Source organism: Theropithecus gelada, chromosome 6, assembly GCF_003255815.1.
Source record: "Theropithecus gelada isolate Dixy chromosome 6, Tgel_1.0, whole genome shotgun sequence".
Lineage (NCBI taxonomy): Eukaryota > Metazoa > Chordata > Mammalia > Primates > Cercopithecidae > Theropithecus > Theropithecus gelada.
This window is the reverse complement of record NC_037673.1, coordinates 90,003,113-90,019,472: the sequence shown is the minus strand read 5'-3', so window position 1 is coordinate 90,019,472 and position 16,360 is coordinate 90,003,113. Positions and strand designations below refer to the sequence as shown.

The window sequence follows — 16,360 nt, the reverse complement described above, 5'->3', positions numbered from 1 at the left end:
TATTGAGACAGAGTCTCGCTGTGTCATCCAGGCTATAGTACAGTGGCACGATCTCAGCTCACTGCAACCTCTGCCTCCTGGGCTCAAGCAATTCTCCTGCCTTAGTCTCCCGAGTAGCTGGGATTACAGGCATGTGCCAACACACTCAGCTAATTTTTATATTTTTAGTAGAGACAGGGTTTTGCCATGTTGGCAGGCTGGTCTCAAACTCCCAACTGCAGGAGATCCTCCCATCTCGGCCTCCCAGAATGCTGGGATTACCGGCATGAACCACTGCACCTGACCTCAAGACTTTTTTAAAGCCAACCCAAGTCATGGGCTTGTACCCTCAAATACCTATGAGTTGAGTAAATTTCTCTCCTTTTCAGGTCCCAAGATAACTTGGAACATCTGGATCTGTTCGAAAGTGACATTCTTTACTTACCACAGTACAGAAACACTCTACACAGGGACTGTGTAGGCAGGGTATGAGGCCAGTTCTCCAAAGGCTTTTATTGACTTTACAAGCCAAGTTTGATTCCTTAAAGTAAAGCACACCATTCCAGTCAAAGCCTTGGTAAAATAACCAGAAACCAGTTATTGTGTCCTGTTGTGTCCTGTTACAAATGAAAACAGATTCTTTTTTTTTGAGAGGGAATCTTGCTCTGTCACCCAGGCTGGAGTGCAATGGCATGATCTTGGCTCACTGCAACCTCTGCCTCCCAGGTTCAAGCGATTCTCCTGCCTCAACCTCCTGGGTAGCTGGGATTGCAGGAGCCCACTACCATGCCTAGCTAATTTTTGTATTTTTAGTAGAGACGGGGTTTCACCATGTTGACCAGGCTGGTCTCAAACTCCTGACCTCAGGTGGTCCCTCTGCCTCGGCCTCCCAAAGTGCTGGGGATTACGGGCATGAGCCACTGTGCCTGGCCGAAAACAGATTCTTATTGCACTTATGCAAATAACTATATTGCCATAAATTAAGAACATTCACAAATAGTTTCCAAATTCTGGAGAAATCACATGGAGAGGAACAAATATGCCCCAAATTTTGTTCACAGGAGTATACTTTACTCAATTGTTTAAAGCTGTAAATAGCTCAAAATAAAAGTTTTCTTGACTCTGAAAAACAAAACAAGGATCAGCAACATTTTAAGCAAAACATTAAAAAGATTATTGTAGACTTCTATTAGTTTAGTCAATGCAGTTAACTCCTGTTTGATAGTCATGAACATTTCAGCTCTCCATGAGAGTCCTGAAAGTTTTTTCCTCTATTCTGATGTCACAGTCTCCAAAGTTATCAGAAAATCTGCATTCAAGAACATCTGCTAGAGTTCTATAGTTGATTATAAATCACCTTCTAAAGAGGACCAAAACAAGACAACAATTATCTGTGGATGACAAAACATCTTAGGAGAGCCACAGTTGAAAACATAGTTGACAAAGAAATTTGGCTACCTCTGTAGCATACAATAATTTTATGTAATGATTATAATTATTTAAAAACATACACTAAGTCATTTTAGAATTATAAATTTCCCATAATTTTGGGACATATACCAATAACATATTTATACAAATATAGCCCAAAGAAAACAAAATGCTGTTTTACATTTGATAATCCTTCCTGTATGACTTTATACTAAATAAACTAAATGTCACTGTTTGCATTAGTGCATTGTTGGTGTCAAACCAAATTCTTAATAAAATCTTACAGACAAATGTATTCAATCTTAATCAGTTTGACTGTAAGGTAAGATTCTCATAAACTTTTTATAACCCTTTACAATTTTTGTTAAAGAGCAGATTAAAAGGAGGTTTTTGCTCTAAGGAAAACCTGTTGTGTTTTTATTCCAGTGTATGGAAACACTGAATAATACCCCTTTAACTTTAGCCAATATGTTCACACACAGAATTTTTTTTACAAGATTAATTTTTCACAAACCATTCACAACTTGTTTAAGCCTTCAGCCTTATTTTATCTAACTTAAAACAATCCTTTAGCCAAAAAGTAAATAAATCCATATTCCCATGACTTCTTATAATCTTTTACCAAAAGTATATTCTACTTTCCTTACAGGCCTTGTGTGTAGACTGTTTGTCAATAGTCTCAATTACATGTTAAGTGTTAATTCTTAATGACTTTTACTTTTGGTAAAAACCTTGGTAAGTATGGGATTTTAATTATGTACTAGGTGTGGAGCCTGGGACCCGGACAGAAGTGCAGATAAGGTCTGACTCTTTCCAGAGTCTCACTCCACATGTACCAGGCCTTACCTAGCTGTAAAACAGGCAAGTTGTACAGTTAAGAGTCATAGTGGCATTTTATGAAGCGTTTAGGAGGCCTAATCACCTTTAAATTGTACATTTCTTGCATAAATTCCCTTTCATAAATTATTTCACAACTTACACAGACAATCTTCGACATACTTGGACTTTCCCACTTGTCCTAAACATCTCTCTTTTTAAACAACCAGTTATTTTACTTTAGGACAACAATTTACATACAAGAGCGTTTCTTACATAAAATTTCTATTACTTATAACCTTCTTTGCCTAGCTAGTGGTCATGGTTAATTTCACATATCTCCAGGCCTTATCTAGAATCTAATGCTCCAAAACAAATTGAATAATTTTAAAAAGTTAAGCAGTTTATGACCTTAAAGTATTTAGCAAACTTAATATCTGACCCACATAATTTAAACCCAATGTTTACATTTTTGAAGATATTTTTATTTACCGATAATGTTTAAAACTGTCTTTATTTCCCAAATGTTACTTAAGTCACGTGAACTATATGAAAGGCATTAAACATTACTTTTCTGACAAAATATTTGATTTCAGGTCTTATTATTAAACCAGTTAATCAAAGCTCTTTCACATATAAACATCACACACACAACACATATAAATACACAGAGAGAAGATAGAGGACTCATTCCCTAAGGCAGGAATTGAACCCTGAACCCAGGCCACCATTGTGATGGCAGAGACCAAGAGAAAGTACTGCCACATGGTTACAAGGTCAAGCTCCCAAGGACATACAAAAGGGAAACCTTATCCAGTTTTTTTCAGGGACCTGCAACAAAGTTTGTAACTGACGGTTTGCTGGGCCATCTTGAAAAGCAGGCTTACAGGTGCCCTAAGCCCATGTTCTATCCTAAGGTACTCCTGTTCATGACGCAACAATACAGAAAGACACACAAAGTACACCAGATTCACTACAGCTTAAGACTAGCTTCACAATTCCTTTTTCCCATAATCAAAACTTTGTAGGAGATAAACACTAATTTTTACCATTCATTCAACTGATTTGCAGAGAGAGAAAAAGAAAAGAATTGCCTCAGGCAGGGTGGGGAAGGCAAAGAGTTCAGGGAGACCAGAGAAAGACCTACCTGTTGTTCAAAAGTTCAGGTGGCCACTTGTTGGTCACAAAGGGATCTTTTCCAGGAGTTCCATCAGCTCTCAAGGTTTTCCCGTTTTGGGGAGGAAAAAGCTCCCCATGTCATATGTTCCTGTACATGCCTAATCCTATCACTCATAGCCATCAGCAAAGAGTACAAGGCAGATTAATCCAAAGAGAATAGCAGTTCACATCCCACAGTGCCAAACGTATTCTTAGCCAAAAGGGATTTTACTGAGAGAGGCCTCTAACCCCTAAATCTTATAAGGAACCCTAACCCTCCTAAGTTGGGCCTCTAACCCAAGGTTGGCCAAGCATCCTTGCCTTTTATTAAGGGGGGACTGTAACCCAGTGTCTTAGGAGAGACCCTGACTCCCCTAAGTTGAGCCTCTAACCCAATCCCATTATTTACCTGGGTACCCCACCACTTACCCAAAGTTGGCTGATCAGTGTTGCAGTCCATTTCCTTTGGATTGGGGAGTTTCTTCAGTATCATCCCTTTGGGGTTTGCCAGAAAGATGTTACCAGGCGCCACCACTTGCTCAAAGTTAGCCTTTGGGCTGGGGGTTTCCTTATTATAGTCCATTCCATGGTTGCCAGAAAGATGTTAGAGAAAAGGAGTCCTGATCCAGACCCCAAGAGAGAGTTCTTGGATCTTGTACAAGAAAGAATTCAGGGTATCCATAGAGTAAAATGAAAGCAAGTTTATTAAGAAAGCAGAGGAATGAAAGAATGGCTACTCCATATACAGAACAGCCCCATGGGCTGCTGGTTGCCCATTTTTATGGTTATTTCTAGATGATATGCAAAACAAGGGGTGGATTATTCATGCCTCCCCTTTCTAGGCCATATAAGGTAATTTCCTGATGTTGCCATGGCATTTGTAAACTGTCATGGCACTAGTGGGAGTGTAGCAGTGAGGACAACCAGAGGTCACTCTCATGGCCATCTTGGTTTTGATGGGTTTTGACTGGCTTCTTTACTGCAAGCTGTTTTATCAGCAAGATCTTTATGATCTGTATTTTGTGCTGACCTCCTCTCTCATTCTGTGACTTAGAATGCCTTAACCATCTGGGAATGCAGTCCAGTAGATCTCAGCCTTATTTTACCCAGCTCCTATTCAAGATGGAGTTGCTCTGGTTCGCACACCTCTGACAGTTCCACTGTAGTGTGATGAACTCTTGGTTGGTCACTTGTGCAAATCATCAGATACGTACTTGCTTCTGTTCACAAATCCTAAGGAGATACCCACTGATAGATACACAGCATCCACTCATGTAGTGTCTGAATCAACCTTCCTGCTCTGGCGGGAGAGACCTTTTGGATAAAACAACCTCTTAACAGTAGAGAAAATCCTTGCTAGCTACCAATATGTATCAATCTAGTCCTTTTTCAGTAAAAAAGAATGGATCGCCATGGATCATTTAGACATTTGAGGCAAATCAATATCATGAAAGTGGAGAATCAAGTTTAACCAAATGAATGGTGGTGGCAGAAAGGCTAGCTGTCTGCAAAAGATTAATGATCTCCATTCGCGGCATAGAGCTTTCCTGGAATCAAATGCCCAGCCAGTGGCAGCATTTCCCAGACACCTTCGCCGCCAGGTAGAGTCATGTGACTAGCTCTCACTAGAGAGCTCTTAACCACATTTAAGCAGATGTGGTAAGAGTCATTTCTTGGCCAAAGTAATCAAGAAGGTAGTTTGTCTTTCCCACTTACTTCTTTCCCCATAGCTTCTGCACTTACTTCTACACAAATATCACCTCCTCAGAGACCTTCCCTGATATTCCTAAATAAAATAGCTCACACTCTGCCCTTGCTGTATCACTCTTAATTTAGCCCATTGCCATGCTTTACTTGTTCTTATAGCACTTCTCACCATGTGATTTTTGATTAAATATATCTGTTTATGTGTTATAAAAAAATCTGTCTTCCCTACTAGAATAAAAACTCCATGAGGACAGGGTATTTAAATTATTGCAGCTATATCCCAGCCTCTATAGCAGTGCTGTAACCTATCAAGCATTCAGTACATAGACAGAATGAATGATTAAAGCTTTGATGGTGATGAAATGCATGTGCCTCAAGAAGGAGTATCATATCATTCAGTTTTTAGTTAGGTATCAATACTGAGGTTGTCAAGGGGTGCTAGAGGAACTCAAGGATAGTTTTGCATCCTTCACATATAAATAGACCCAGTGGGGTGAGGCTTTAAAAAGTCTAAGGCTACAATTTCCAGGTAAGTATATTGACAAGAGTTGAGGGAAGGTATTGAATTTTTGCTGCACCCACCCTTGTTCACAGTGGTCTGTGGGCTCTGTCACTTCCATTACAGTTCTTGGCCATAATGAGAAGCTGCAGGATGCTTAAGTACTCTCTGAGGGATGCTGTTTTGTTCAGCTTTCAAACCATAGAAAAGTGTGAAAATTAGGTCACACCTCATGAAATTTAAATAACAAAACATTCTACCTAGCTTTATAATACCCTAGTTCTCCAACTGCTATATTTCATTATGCCTATAAATGGGAATTACTATTTTTGGTTTAGTATCACAACTTGAGGTGAATTTCTGCCCACCCCCATCCTTGGCCATTGTAGGGGAACTGACATGTTTTATTATTTATTCTTGCTCCTCAGAATGGATTGGGATGATGAATATTCTCATAATTCTTTTGACCTACATTGTTTGTTAAACTCATTTCCTGGAGACTTGGAGTTTGAGCAGATCTTCAGTGATATTGATGAAAAGATTGAACAAAATGCTGCAAGGTAAATATTGTTAATTATTTAAAACAAGTTGTTTTCACATTTCACTTATATGAAATTTACCTGGTCTATTTGTGTCCTGCTCTTAGATAATTTTAGGTTTTAATTGTCATTAACTTTCCCCCAAAATATTGATTAGACTCCCTCTCACTTAAAGTTTACATGGTTGTCTTTATCTGAGTAGCATTTTTAAGACTAGAAAATATAAGCACTATCTTGAAGTAGGCAATTAAAGTTTATTAAATTGGCACTAATGTTTTCTTAGAGCTTGTCAATATTGATGTTCTGAATTTTCATTAATATGGTTAGAGTGTAAGGCCATGATTGCTTGAGTTACTAAAAACAGAACATTAAAATTTTTTTGCATAATATTTAAGATTCTTTCTCACTTAAGTAGGAGGCTAGAGACTTTATAGAGAGTTGTTATACTAGATTAGTCATCACCTATCCCAAAAAGTCGTGTTACCAAATACTAAGGGAAACAGTGACAGCTAAATGGTTTCTCATTAATACGTGTTCTTTGGTAGAAAGGACTCTGTCTTCATATGTAGTTGTGGACCCTATAATCAGGCAGTTACTTATTTGCATCATTTTGATCAATGGTTCTACTTTACCTCATGTAGGTTACAAATGTGCAAACCACAGTAAAAATTTATATTGTGTAATGATACATAGCATTTCCTTTTTTAAAATTTAAGATATAGTTACCTTGAATTTCCAAAGAAACTGAAACAAGTAAGTGAAATGTTCCTATGGTATTTTTCCTTCTGCTTTACATGAGAATAGTTAGTTCTTTATTATAACAATGGGCATAAGTAAATTGAAAAGATAGCATATTATTGGAGAATTATACTTAAAAACATCTCCCATCCCAGAAATCCTCTCCATGAAGGTAGTAGAGAAAGGAAAAAGAAACGCTTTTATTATTGAATTAAAAACCAGAATATGATGTGCATTTCAGGCAGTTCACTAAGAGCTTGCAAAAATGGAAGGGAATCTCACCCCTTTAAATAGCGAAGCAGACACAGCCCATTACATTACATGTTATCAAGATAAACAATCACTAGTCCTCAGGTAGGAAGACTGGATAGCACATTTTGTCACACATAGTTCATCCTAACTTTTTACCATGGTAAATTAGTGTTAGCTAATTGGCTTTATCCTGAGGAGAAACAAACTTTTTTGTGTCTTTATAACCGGAGATCGTTTTGCAAATTGGAACAGGCAACCACTGAAGTTAGGCTCTTACTCTGTCACAGGAACTGGGAGATTGGGGAGCTGTCTCCCTTGATGCTTGCATTTCAGATAGCTCCCAGTTTCTTGAGAAGGGCATTCCTGGGTCACAAAGCTGACAAAAGGACTGCTGACAAGTTTTCCAAAGAATAGATACATGTCTTCCTAGTCTTCCAAGGAATAGATACATGGCAAAAGATGAGAAAGTACTTATGATTACAGGCTTTTCTCTTTTCTTTTTTTTTTTTTAGTCACCCAGGCTGGAGTGCAATGATGCAATTTCGGCTCACTGAAACCTCTGCCTCCCTGGCTCAAGCGATTCTTGTGCCTCAGCCTCTCAAGTAGCTGGGATTACAGGCACCTGCTGCCACACACAGCTAATTTTTGTATTCTTTGTAGAGATGGGGTTTCACGATGTTGACCAGGCTGGTCTTGAACTCCTGACCTCAGGTGATCCACCCGCCACAGCCTTCCAAAGTGCTGGGATTACAGGCGCGAGCCACCATGCTTGGCCTATGATTACAAGCTTTCTAAGGTAAATGCTCTAAGGAAAAAGGAGAGGAGAGAAATCTTTTCCCTTATTTTCAACAGGGAAAATTAAACTTTTTATTTTTAATTTGTATTTGCCCTTTATACTATACCTATACATATACACATTATATATGTATTTTAGAGATAGACAACCAAACTGAGAATGTATAGTTGATATTTCATATAAATATAAAATAAACTTTAGGGTAATTATGTATTTATATAACTTTCATGTTATATATTTATGTATTTTATGACACAGTTTCTAACTCAAAGAAACTTACAAATGAAAATAGTATTTACTTAAATAGATTAACAAGACATTACCTAAATTTCAGAGATGTTTATATTTTTAAAAATTGAACTATTTTTTAAAAGATAAACTTTTTCCTTCACAATGGAACTTAGGCTCCATCAAAATAAAACAAGTCACTGAACTCTGATGCTTTTGTTCTGGATTGCTTATTTTTATTTATGAACCATTTATACTTAATTTTTTGCCTTACCTAGTCAAAAAGAAATCATATTTAAAAGTAAAACAGTGATTAAAACATTGTATTTTGCATTAAAAAATAGTTATTAGGTCAAAACTCAGATGTTAGTATTAAAAAGAAAATACAGTATGGAACATAGGATATAATTTTTAAATTAAAAGTATTTTATTGCCCATATATTAAAACGAACCTAGAGCAGAACCACCTCAAGTGACCATTGATCTTCACAAGGGACAAAATAAGGAAGTAGCTGTATGTGCTGTATGCTACATTTAGAATCAAGTCTATTTTTCATCAAATTCAATTATGTTTTCATTATACTCCAGAGAATAAACATAATAGTATAGAGTATATATATTTTTAAAAATAAAATACTGAATAATAACTGTGGTTCAGAAGAGTATAAATCATTTATGCGCTCATTTATTGCCTTCTAACAGAATAGCTTTTAGAAAATTGTATGTCATGACGAATCAGTTATGCCACACTTACACTGCAGTAGTTGAATTACCCTTGGCATTTTTGTATTCTAACAGTTCTATTTATCTCCCAGTAGTGTACATTGAATAAGTAATGAACATCTGTATGGTATAGGTTTTCCTCCATAGTTTTAAAAGAAAAAAACAACATTAGTAATTCATTTTAAAATACGATAGTTTTTTCCTTATACTTGAATTTTTAAAGTAGCAGTGACCCTGACATCTATTTATGAATTCCTTCTCTCTCCTTAATATCATCAGGTTTTATGAGCCACAGGGTCTATTGCTTCCCCAAAGCAGTGATTCACCAGAATGGACCAGTGTGCCCAAAGGTCACTGAACCTTCACCTGCCCTTCAAGAGAGGCTGTCATTCTCAGACCACTTCACTTTTACATTCTCCTTTCCATTCAAGTCAGACCTGGGTGACTAATAGGTCCGACAGCAGAAATTAGTGATAATGAATCATTTATTCAAACACATATCAAAATAGGTAACAAGAGGTAAATAACATGCCAAAGAGAAACATTATGAATGTTGTACCTGCATATCATTAGTTCCCTAACTGAAAACTGCATACTTTAGCACTAATGAACTGAGTGGTACTTACTAGTTTTACAAAATATTGAGGTACAGAAGTTCTTCTGGGCTCACAATATGACACAGCATAGGCCGGACGCGGTGGGCTCATGCCTGTAATCCCAGCACTTTAGGAGGCTGAGGTAGGCAGATCACAAAGTCAGGAGTTCGAGACCAGCCTGGCCAATATGGTGAAACCTCGTCTCTACTAAAAATACAAAAATCAGCCAGGCATGGTGGTGTGCACCTGTAATCCCAGCTACTCAGGAGGCTGAGGCAGGAGAATTGCTTGAACCCAGGAGGCGGAGGTTGCAGTGAGCCAAGATTGCGCCACTGCACTCCAGCCTGGGCAACAGAGCGAGATTCCATCTCAAAAAAAAAAAAAAAAAAAAAAAGACACAGAATGATTTTTTTCCCCCTTAATGTTCAGTTGGATAAATATAATTGTATCTTAACAATTTATTTTACTTTTTCATTTCCTAATTATAGACAACCTCTGTGTGTATCTTAGGAAGTAAGTTTTGCTGGTACCAATGCCACTGGACTACTTTTTTTTCTTTCTTTTTTTTTTAATCTAAAGAAAGATGTAATCTCAACACTTTGGGAGGCCAAGGCAGGAAGATCACTTGAGAGCAGGAGTTTAAAACTAGCCTGGACAACATAGCAATACCCCATCTCTACTGAAAAAAAAAAAAATTAGCCCAACCTTGGTTGGTTGCTCACCTGTGGTCCTAGCTACTCGGGAGGCTGAGGTGGGAGGACTGCTTGAGCCCAGGAATTTGAGGCTGCACACACTATTGTACTCCAGCTTGGGCAACAGGCTGTCTGGAAAGGAAGGGAGGAAAGGAAAGGAAAGGGAAAGGGAAATGAGGAAAGGAAAGAAAAGGAAAGAGGGAGGGAGGACCCGAGGCAGGGAGGAAGGAAGGAACAAGAAGTGCTACCAGGTCGGGTGGGGGCTCATGCCTACAATCCCAGCACTTTGGGAGGCTGCGTGCCATGTGCAGATCTTTTGAGCTCAGGAATTTGAGACCAGCCTGGACAGCATGGCGAAACACTGTCTCTACAAAAAACAAAAACAAAAATTAGCTGGTGTGGTGGCATACCCCTGTGTATTTAGCTACTTGGGGTGCTGAGGTGGAAGGATCCCTTGAGCCTGGGAGGTGGAGGCTGCAGTGAGCTGTGATTGCACCACTGCGCTACTGCCTGGGCAACAATGTGAGCCCTGTCTCAAAAATAAGAATTGCTACTAGCAATAATACTATTTATTTGACTTCACCTAGAAAATGCAGGGAGAGGGGAGACATTTAACCATGTCTATTAATGAAAGGGTACATATTCCATAGATTACACTTATTTTTTATATAATGCTTACATTTTTTGAGCTTCCATATTAAAAATTTGCTTTCAAGTTTTCCATATGATGGTATTTTATGACTATATAGACACACAGACACACACACACATACACACACACACAAATATTAATATATTTTATAGCCAGAGCAAATTATACAAAATGAAAATTAGTCATTTCAAAGGTTTTACTGTGCATTATTATTTCTGGCAATATTGTGGCACTTATTTAATAATAAGTAGATGCAAATTAATATTTGCAATCATTTTTGTAACTTCCTGTGTTTGCACTTCAGTTTTGGGTTTCTTCATTATACACTACATCTCACAGAATCCCGACCTTTTCTCCCCTCCTGCTGAACAAGACCAGGCCACATAGGAAGAAACCTGGAAAGGGCTAATTCCCCCAACTACTGTTGAACCCAGAATAAAACTTTAACCCACTTTCCAACTCTGACTGGGCCTTTCCAGAACTCTTCTTCTCTCCAGAATTAAGAATGCATCCTCCTCTGCTTTAGGAGGCTAGTATGAATAGGGTAAAATGTGGAGTCAGTAGCTCCATTCGATGATTGTTACAAGACTTTTTCAAGTATTGTGGACATTTCGAGTGTTTGAGTTTTTTTTAAGTACAGTATAGCTTTTATTTTTAAGTGTGTTAGCTTCACCTACTCTTGGCCAAATAAGCATAAGACAATAGAGAATTGTTGTTTGGGGATATTCCTAAAAGATATTATTGTATTATCTTTCCATGGCAAATAAGGAAAGGGAAGCACGTGTCTGCCTGTTTATAAATTGTTGTAATAACAAAAGTTGAATGGTATTATACTGAAAATCCAGACCTCATAAAGAGATTGAGCCAATAGTAGTTGGACCACTATTTTCCAGAGAGGATATTAGTTAATGGGTCAGTGGGAAGTAAGCCCCACCCTTGATGTAACAATCTGAGGTGCCTGCTGAAGACCTGGCCCAGCTCTGAAAGCAGGAACAGGGGAGGGAACACTGTAAGAGGACTGGAGCCTTGGTAACAGATATGACTGCTGTGGCCGGCTCATCTTTCATGTTGGATGATGCCTGGAGATTGAATCCAAGCCTGTCAACTTTCCCTGGAAAAGACCCTTGTCATGGCCTCAGCTGAGTCAACACCTTGTCTAAAAATGGTCACTAACACCACATCCATTGCTAATCACAATTGAAATTCTAGAATGCCATGACTAGGAATATCCTTTCATGGGACCCGGAATGGGAGCTAGGATGGGAAGGGGCTGGAAGCTGTTGCCTTTATTTTCTACTTAAGGACTTTTCTTTAAGCCAGGCATGGTGGCACATGCCTGTAGTCCTAGCTACTTGGGAGGCTGAGGCCAGAGGATTGCTTGAGTCCAAGAGTTCGAATCCAGCCTAGACAACATTATGAAACTCTGTCTCATTCATAAAGAACTAAATTGGAATTTAAAAGTAATTCCTTTTTTTGTGTGTGTGTGATGAACTTTCACTCTTGTTGTCCAGGCTGGAGTACAATGGTGCAATCTCATCTCACTGTAGCCTCCGCCTCCCGGGTTAAAGCAATTCTTCTGCCCCAGCCTCTCAAGTAGCTGGGATTACAGGCATGTGCCAGCTAATTTTGTACTTTTTTAGTAGAGACGGGGTTTCACCATGTTGATCAGGCTGGTCTCGAACTCCTGACCTCAGGTGATCTACCCACCTTAGCTTCCCAAAGTGCTGGGATTATGGGCGTGAGCCACCATGCCTGGCCATTAATTCCATTTTTTTAAAAAAAAGATTTTTGATTTCCACTTTGAAGATATTACTTGTTCTTCACTGTATTTTCACTGCCTAAAACAGTCTTGGCACATAGTAGGCTAGAAGATAGTCAATAAATTTGTGTTAGACATGTTTGTTAGGTATTTATTGCTTTTGTTTTATCTTAAAGTTAGATGAATAGAACATGATAGATGAAGCTATCTTCAAATGCATTTTTCCTTAAATATTTTTGCATTATAAAAGTAACACATACTCAGGATAAAATTTCAAACAGTAGAGAAGAGCAGTGAAGAGGAAAACTTTTGCCATTCCTCTGACCCTCCTAGTCTTGTTCTTTAGAGGAAAGCTATCTTGATAAATTATTGTGTAAAATTTTCTAGAAATATTCTCTACATAAACATGTATGCACCCCAAAATATATTTTTATACAAATGGGAATTATATGTATATTCTGTGGTTAGATTTTTTTTTACTTAGTGTGTATATATATACATATATATGTGTGTATATATATACACACACACTATGTATATACTACATATGTATGATATATATATACTACATATATATAATCATATATAATCATATATATAATCATATATATATGAGAGTATTTACTGTATGCCTACCTCCTCACACATAAACCACAGGTATTATTAAAACCTTCAGTTTGTAGCTTCTAGTAAATCTGTTATCTGGCTTAATGATTGATTTAATCAGGACAATGGAGATAAAGATGTAGACCTGATCTGTTCCTGTATCTCTTTGGATTCCCATTATTACGTACGTTCTCCCACTCTGTTTTTTCACTATCTCTTTCTCTGAAAGAGAATCAAGGGAGTTGGCACAGAGCAAATGCTGGTGCAGATCCTCCACTTTTCTCTTCCTAATTTCAGTTTGTATAGTTTTGTTGGGATAAACCACCTTCTGACTTCATTAAATTGTGCTGAAATTCCTGGACAAGCTGCCATAGGTTAAAAAAACAAAACAAAACAAAAAAAACAAAAAAAAAAGGAGCACATTTACTTATTCTTGATTTTCATGGGTATTAGACTATGTCCTTCTAGCCCTATAGAATGTTTCTAGAAACTTCTCTTTATATTATTAACATAGCCCTGTGCCACTTCCATCTTGCTCCTGTCACTAGTTTATGAGAAGTGATCCAAATCAGATGTAGATTTAGGAGGCAGAAGAAGTGATCTAATTGTGTTGGGAAGCTCGTTCTTATCAGTACAAGATCATTTTGGTCCTGTGAGTACTATCCTGCCACCGACTGGATTTCCAGGAGTATTTCACAATTGGTTGACTCTTTTGAAAGCACTTTAGATTTTCTTAGATTGATACAGGCCTACACTAGGTGTGAATGATCCAAATTGAAGCATCTGCACCATTCAAGAGCCATTCTCAACTTTTGTAGGGGGATTCGTGGTATATAACAACAAATCAAGAGAGGACCCTAACTAACTCTAAAGTTTCTTTCATACTGTGTTGCTCATAGTAAACTCTGAACAAAAGGTGGGTTAACAATAGATGGGAATTCTGAGAGAGGCTATTAATATATAGTCCCAATGAGCAATGATAAGGGCCCATGCCAAATCTTTTACAAAAGGAATGGAAAGGAAAGGATACGTATGAGAAAGATTTGCTGTCAAGGATATTTTTTCCTGAAGTGTAATTACATCTTTTTGAAATGATTAAATGTCTCTGAAATAGAAAACAATTCAGGATAAGTTTTAATTTCTCACCATTTTAGCCATTGAAGTAGTTGTGTTAGGAGTATTTTTTGACTTTTTAAAAAATATTATCCAGAAATATCTTTGTCTCAGGAAAGTAAGTTTTCATTTCATGGCTGACTTATATTTTAATTACATACTAGTTTGTATACATCAGCCCTCTTCCCTATTAATTACCTGATAATTCCAAAGAATGCTAGTTAGATAAATAGGGCTTATCTAAAAACTAGAAAATCTGTTTACCTCAGAATGATTTCTTTGTCTTTTTAAACACAAAAAGCACAGAAATGAACAGAAATGTAACAGAATTGAAATGTCAATGTAACAATTGAAAAGACTTGTCTTTTCCTTAAGTTGAACTTATTTTGTGGGTAAGAAGTATAAGCAAGAGCATCACAATGTAAAAGCTTAAAAATTTTTTTTTTAATTTTGGGTTTTCCATACTGTAATAAATAAGTCTTTAAGCTTTGCCATGAGGCATCTATCCTGATTTAAGAAATAAAAATTTTTGTATTCTAACATTCCATGAAAGCCATATATGTGTTTTCTACAATCTTTTTATTTAAAAAGTTCTCATAATTTATCAATGGAACATACTTTTTTTCCTTTTAACTATTTTGTGACTGGATAATACTTCTGAAATCTTGTAAGAACTTTATAATAAGCTGAAGTTTCAAGATGTTATCATTATCCTCTTCTGTTTTTCAGTATCTCATCCTATCTCCAACTGTACCAGTTCAATATTAATCAGCTCTTGGACTACTATTGTTATTTAATGCAGTCTGTCCAATAGTAGGACATCTCAGCCTTTTTGGAAGTGAGATGGTACATACATACATACACACATACATCCATACATGCATGAATGTAGTAGTGACCATAAAAATAAATTCATATTTCTTATTCTTCAAATAAATATAGTTTTAAAGTGAGACAACAGTGAGGTTAGATGATGAGTACTGACTTCTGAGGGGTGAGGTGTCAGGGAATTTTAAGTACAGTGATTCTACTAATGTTCTTAAAGCAACATCCTTGCATATAATCTCCTCTTCTACAAGGAAAAACCTTTTTACACCTCCCACAGGCACTTTTAGTGGCTCCCTCCTGTGTACTCCCTTAGCACATTGTACACAGTCCTTATCAAGTCTTACTGTGTTGTAGTTGTTTATTTACAGGTTTATCTCTTTCACTAGACAGAATTCCTTTAGGGACAGGACAACGTCTTATTCACATTGGGTTCCCTAGTATATATCACAATGCCTACCACATATTTAACATTCAGCTAATGTTTGTCAAATTTAATGCCTTCATTCAATAAGCAATTTTTACAGTCAGGGAATCTGGGAGTGGATGTTGAATGAGAAAATTACCATAGATATCTTTTTTAAAAAGTATACTCCATATTGCATTTTAAAAATGCTTTATAAATTGATTTATACACAGCCTCTCAGTAATGCATCCACTTGCACACATCATTAACTTAGCTAATTCAGAGTCATTATAATTAAAGCACATTGGGGTTCAAATTTATTAAGAAATGTTGAGACATATGAAAAGGCGTAGAGTAGTATGACAAATAGTCCTGTGCCCACCATCTAGTTTAAGAAATAAAACATTACTAGTATAGCTAAAGCTCTCTATGTACCTCTCCCCAATTTCATCCCACTTCCATCCCCACTCTGCCAGAGGGTGCTGCTGATCATTCCAGTGCATTTCCGTACACTTTTACTACCTATGTTTATAATCCTGAATAATGTGTAGCATTTGAAAGATAATGTTTGAAAACGTTACCTTTTGGCCGGGCGCGGTGGCTCAAGCCTGTAATCCCAGCACTTTGGGAGGCCGAGACGGGCGGATCACGAGTTCAGGAGATCGAGACCATCCTGGCTAACACGGTGAAACCCCGTCTCTACTAAAATACAAAAAAAATTAGCCGGGCGAGGTGGCGAGCGCCTGTAGTCCCAGCTACTCGGGAGGCTGAGGCAGGAGAATGGCGTGAACCCGGGAGGCGGGGCTTGCAGTGAGCTGAGATCCGGCCATTGCACTCCAGCCTGG

At 37.6% G+C, this 16,360-nt stretch overlaps 1 protein-coding gene across 1 annotated transcript in view; it reads left to right on the top strand.

Moving 5' to 3' along the window:
- Positions 1-16,360, top strand: part of KIAA0825 (KIAA0825 ortholog) — a 485,484-nt gene that overhangs the window by 73,428 nt on the left and 395,696 nt on the right. Inside the window, exon 3 of the mRNA XM_025387614.1 lies at positions 6,019-6,150. Coding sequence (XP_025243399.1) covers positions 6,020-6,150 — 131 coding nt within the window. The 5' untranslated portion in view covers position 6,019. The remainder of the gene's footprint in view (positions 1-6,018; positions 6,151-16,360) is intronic.